The sequence below is a fragment of the Crinia signifera genome, chromosome 1, assembly GCF_055691185.1.
Source record: "Crinia signifera chromosome 1, ASM5569118v1, whole genome shotgun sequence".
NCBI lineage: Eukaryota > Metazoa > Chordata > Amphibia > Anura > Myobatrachidae > Crinia > Crinia signifera.
Window position 1 is genome coordinate 275,488,319 of NC_139217.1, and position 5,432 is coordinate 275,493,750.

General features: G+C 37.0%; 1 protein-coding gene across 1 annotated transcript; it reads right to left on the reverse strand.

The window, feature by feature from the left end:
* Positions 1-813: 813 nt before the first annotated feature.
* On the reverse strand, positions 814-2,976 carry TMEM215 (transmembrane protein 215). The gene has a single exon (XM_083158312.1). The coding sequence runs from the start codon at positions 2,528-2,530 to the stop codon at positions 1,850-1,852; it is 681 nt and encodes a 226-aa protein (XP_083014438.1). The 5' UTR covers positions 2,531-2,976; the 3' UTR covers positions 814-1,849.
* Between the last annotated feature and the right edge of the window lie 2,456 nt (positions 2,977-5,432).

The window sequence follows — 5,432 nt, forward strand, 5'->3', positions numbered from 1 at the left end:
ATTGCAGGGATAGCGAAAAATACCGGTAACCTACCAGAACTTTCCATGCATTATCCCCAAAAGGGTGTAAACATTGTTACCAACTAATTTTTTCTTCACAGGTACCACTCAAATCATTTTACAATACATATTGCATATATTTAATTATTAGCATATAATATATATTTTTAAATATATTTTTACATTTATTTTCATTTAATTCATAGCGCTCTTTCACTAACCCCTAATGTTTATCCAAAGTGTTAATAATTATTTATATGAAATTATGTTTATTCATTTTAAACATAATTTAAGCTTTTTTGAGTATTAATATTATCTGTACAGATTCTGGTAGTACCAATAACACATGTAATCACTCATGTAAATGATTCCATTAAATGAAAGCACAGATCCCTATTTATTTCTCATTTAAGCACATCATTCTTGAAGGTCATAGGTTATAACTGCCGTTCTCTATTTTTCCCAGATGAAATGCCAAAGCTGAACTCTCCCCTCCTAACGTTTTAAAGCTTAGTCAACTTTTTTTACTGTAATATTTTCATAGCCAGAGGACTGAGAAACAATTTATTTCAGAAGACCTTTAAGGGACAATGTGGTGAAGCCAGCATATTGAAAACACATCGAAAAGCTATTATAAATGCATAAGATTGCCCCAGTGTTCTATGTTAAGTCTCACACACCCAAGCAACTACTGTATGTACACCAAGGAACAACAAGATTGGATTTAGAAATAAACCCAGTCATCAAACCCTGAAATAACCAATACACACACTGCTATGAATTATATGCAAGCAATATAGTTTACTGTTCGTTAAGAAACCTACATTTTACAAACAATTATTAGGTTTAAAGTACATAGTCCATAATTATAGCGAGTGCATATTTTATTCTTAGGAAGGAAAAGAAATGTATGGCAGCTTCTAATACTGTCTTGCATTAGCACATTTATGGGAAATACTACCAGAAACAGTATTATTATTATATTGCATCATTTATATATGAACATTGTAATATCTTTCATCAGAGAAACATGACATATTTTATTGTTTGCATTGTTGCAGCTCTTAGTACTAGCTATAGTGTACTCAATAGCTTATAAATTCAGTCTTGCCATTGGAGTCTTATGAAGAGGTATAGTCAAGCTAAAAAGCTCTCCACTCATAGCAAAATAACAAGATTTATAGCATCAATATATAATGACAGGTATAATAAAAAATGTGCTTTTTGGGGGGGACGGGACGGGACATTTTGTTCATATATTAAAAATTTTATCTTTTTTATGATAGTTCCCCTAGAAGAACCATAGTCAGATGTTTCCAGCAGCATCACATTATCTAAATTCAGTTTTGTTACTGAGGATGATGCTATTTCTGAGCATACAAATAGCAGTGCTAAGCTGAAATATATTGATTTGCCAGAAAAGTATATGGGTACCTGTTTCTCCACATGTAACATAATATTTTGCATCATATATGACATATAAAAAATACATTGTTGTCGCAGCAACTTATTGGAACCACAGACAATAGCTTTCAGTGTACGAGAGGAACAACTGTGTACACCTCAGCTTGCCTGTGGTGTTAGCCCTGCTCATTGTCTTATAGCTGATCGGCAACGTCCACTGCATACATATCAAGGCACTGTGTTCACAGATGAACCAATTGGCCAGAAAAAATCACTAAGGAAACAGGTGACCTATAATCCTAGACATGCTGGTCTGCAACAACAACCCCTCAGCAGAAGGCTGCCAGGTAGAAGTACCTGGACTTTTTTTTTTTTTAAACAGAACCTGAATCTGTCATGCAGTGCAAAAACATTCTTGTTCAGTGTATATGTGTAGGTATGGGGATTACACAACTGTCTCTTGGTCCCAGTTCACTTCCGTTGGTTTTATGTAACAGCAGTACCTGTTGTAAGGACTCTGCCCCCCTTGAGGATTGGCTCCTGCATCACTATCTCTAGGATCAAGGGTAACTTTCTCCTCTGTGGCAGTGTAGATAATTCTTTCTGGGGTATACTTTTTATCAAAAACAGAACTAATGTTGTGGTTCTCTACCCCTCCAGGTAATGTTTTTTGGGAATAGCATTTGTCCATGTACCTCACCATCTCATCTCCATCCACCTTCACAGTGAGTCCCCTGGAGTCCCCTATGGTGATGATTTTGCTGGATTCACAGCTTTCACCCTTCTCCTCTGGTTCTGCCTTTTTGTCCAGCTCATTAGAACTCCCTTTTCCAGACTCCATGTCTGATGGGGTTTTCAGAAGCTCCACGTTTTCTCTATCTCTGCCCTTTTTACAGCAGCAGGTGCAATATTTGTAAGGCCACTTAGTACAGCCATCTGTCCTCCTGGTCAGGGTAATAGCTGCCACTCCAGGCAGGAAAATAGCTGGTCCTATGGCAAGAAGTGGAATGGATCCCAGAGTTTCCCCTTTGAAACCAGAAACTGTAAACATGAAGCCAAAAACAAGGAATATGCTCATTAGGGCTACCACCAGTCCAGTACGTGGGTTGATATCATCTGGTCTCATCTCTCTACACCATTAAACTGTACTTTCTGAACATTAGGACACCAGCAGTTCGGAGCTCCTCTGGGCTAGTAGATAGCACCAAACCAACAAACCATTAATGGAACAAAAAAAAAACACACTCTTCTGTATCACAAGTCAAACTGCTTCCTTAATACCTCCACAGAAAGCACCAGACTGTAGTCCCTTATCACTCTCACATTCTTTGTTAAAACAATCCTAAAATGATGGCAGAAACTTCTGAATGAGATGGATTATTTACATGTGAAGACATTTCTCCTGGAGTCGACGCAATCCTTATAGAAGAATCCACTGGGAGTCCGATGCTGTGTTACAGATGCCAGAACAGTGAGATCCTGCATGTGCTCAAAGTGCTTGAATGGGAACTGAGACACTCATCTCTTAATGCAAGACTATGTGAAAAGAGGGAGGGGAGTGGAGAAAGAGCAGAGGAGTGGACTTTAAATACTAGAAAGATAAAGCACTTAGGAACCTCCTGCTTTATTATTTTAAAAAACAGATCAGCAATTTCATCTCTGCAAGGTCTCCAGTAAAATAACTGACGTTTAAATGAACCAAAAATAGTTTAATTCACCAAAACGCTTTCAATAAAATGCATCCATAACAAGAGTCATTTAAATAGTGGGAAATGACACTACAAACAGCATAAGCTGCATTCCTTATGTGTAATGTGTGCAGCTGCAGGTTCAGTGCATGAATTTATTGTCTGACTGCTCTAATGACAGGACCTGTCCTCTCTAAAATGTGAGATACCCTAGATGAACTTGCATATCTTCAATCGCCTATCACCTCTGTCGCTACAGCCTAAAAGATGACCCTTTTCTAGGTTTCTTCTCTCCTCCACACAGGGATTTCCTGAAAATGTTCCCCTGCATTAGATAATAATAAACTCAAAGCCTTGAAACTATACACCATTATAAAAGACTCTGCAATAAATGCAATACATTTTGACAAATTATGTCATGTACGTCCCTAAAATATACTGTAAAGATATAAATTATATCTTTACAGTATATTTTAGGGACGTACATGACATAATTTATATCATATAATTCAATGTTGAAATTCTTCAAAAATCCTCGAATTAAGAATGGTGTCGTACAAAAGCTGTTTGTGGCCCCTACATTAATATCACTGACTGGTTTTATAATGCTGTGCGGTGATCCGTATGGCAAAGTAGAATGTTTTTCTTCTAGATGATGAATGGATAAAGTGGATTAAGGCATTCCCCTGGTTTATGATGCAGTTATGCGGCCATCTGCATACCTGAACCATTAAAACAAGTTTTTGTGCACATGACATTTTAATGAGCAATTAAGATATGGAAATATTAAAGGCTTTTCTGTTTGCGAAGTATCAATGTAATATTAATTATTTTATATTCACTTTGGACTTGGCGGATGTCAGTTCTCTCAGTACTTTGAGCATTGTTACTGCATGCAGTAATCAGCAGTACATACCCAATTGCAAATATATTCAATTGAATGTTTTATGTCTTTGATTAGTAAACAGTAGCTTCGTAGGTAGATCTAGAGGCCTTCTCAGAAATAAATGCCCCATACTGTATATTTGTGCTTTAATGATATCACTGGTACCTACCAGCATTCTACTAGCATAATACTGTACAATTACCTACTGATGTTTTCATTATTTTTGTATTATTTTCTGAAATACAAGCAGAACAGAAAATGTTTATACGTGACCTATAGGAGCATATATATATATATATATATATATATATATATATATATATATATATATATATATTTATATATATATGCATAATATCACAGAAAAGTGGAACACTAATCATTTGGCTTTCTATTAAGTCAGTCTTCCTTGGTTAAATTACCATCACAATAGATCTGCATCTGATGCCATATTAACAGGCTTCACGCTTCCACAATGCCTGAGGCACCAATTGATGCAGATTATACATTTTAGGTTTGTTTTGGAGAAAACTGAAACATCATCACATATGTCCACTCATATTTCTTTTGGTTACGTAACATTGCCCCCTTAATGCCACATACAGTACTTTTGCTGTATGATAAATGTATCACTGCCTGCTATACTTTTTCAGTTTACTTAAGGATAGAAGAGACAGCAATCAGTTTATTATGCACAGCTAGATGATTGCACTTATCCTGCAGTATGCAGTTCCATGGAATAATTGCCCATATGACAATGTCTACTGTACCTTTCACATTGCTGACATACCCTTAAGGAGCCCATACACAGTAAGATCCAGCTGCTTAACTCAAGTGGCCATTATGTGCAAATTAACATGTGAGGTCAAAGGAAAAGATCCAGCCATTTTATACTTGGCCAGAACAGCAGGGCCCTATGGATTAGTCCAATCACAGACATCAGACCTGATTCAGCATGGATAGCTAATCAGGGAAAAAGCAGTTGACTGCGAATAGAAAGCCGCCGCCGCCTATACAGAAAGACTAACGCCCTGTGCAAATGTATGAGTACATCACAGATCTCTGAGCATATGCAGATCCATTCTCAAATCCCAGAATATGGAAGAGTACTTTCCATCTGTGCAGATTGTATTTCTAAGGCTTCCACTAATCTGCGCCCGAGATGGGCTGGAAGTCGTCAGCAGTGACCCAAAAAAAGCCACGTTTCCGCCTATAAACGCCAGCATCCTGTCAATCAAACTGCAAATACTACTGTATGCGATTACTAAATTTTCACATTTTTCAGACGCTAATTTCATTCACAAACACAGAATGCGAATGCTGAGCCCATCAGGCCCATCATTTGATCCTATTTTCTGTCTTAAATGACCTTGAAAATATTTTGATGATGATATTGACCAGAATCAGCCATTGGTTCACAACAGTATGTGCCACCGTTTTTATGCAAATATTTT

Coding starts and splice junctions, on each gene's coding strand:
- TMEM215 (XM_083158312.1), bottom strand. CDS start 2,530: ATGAGACCAGATGATATCAACCCACGTACTGGACTGGTGGTAGCCCTA.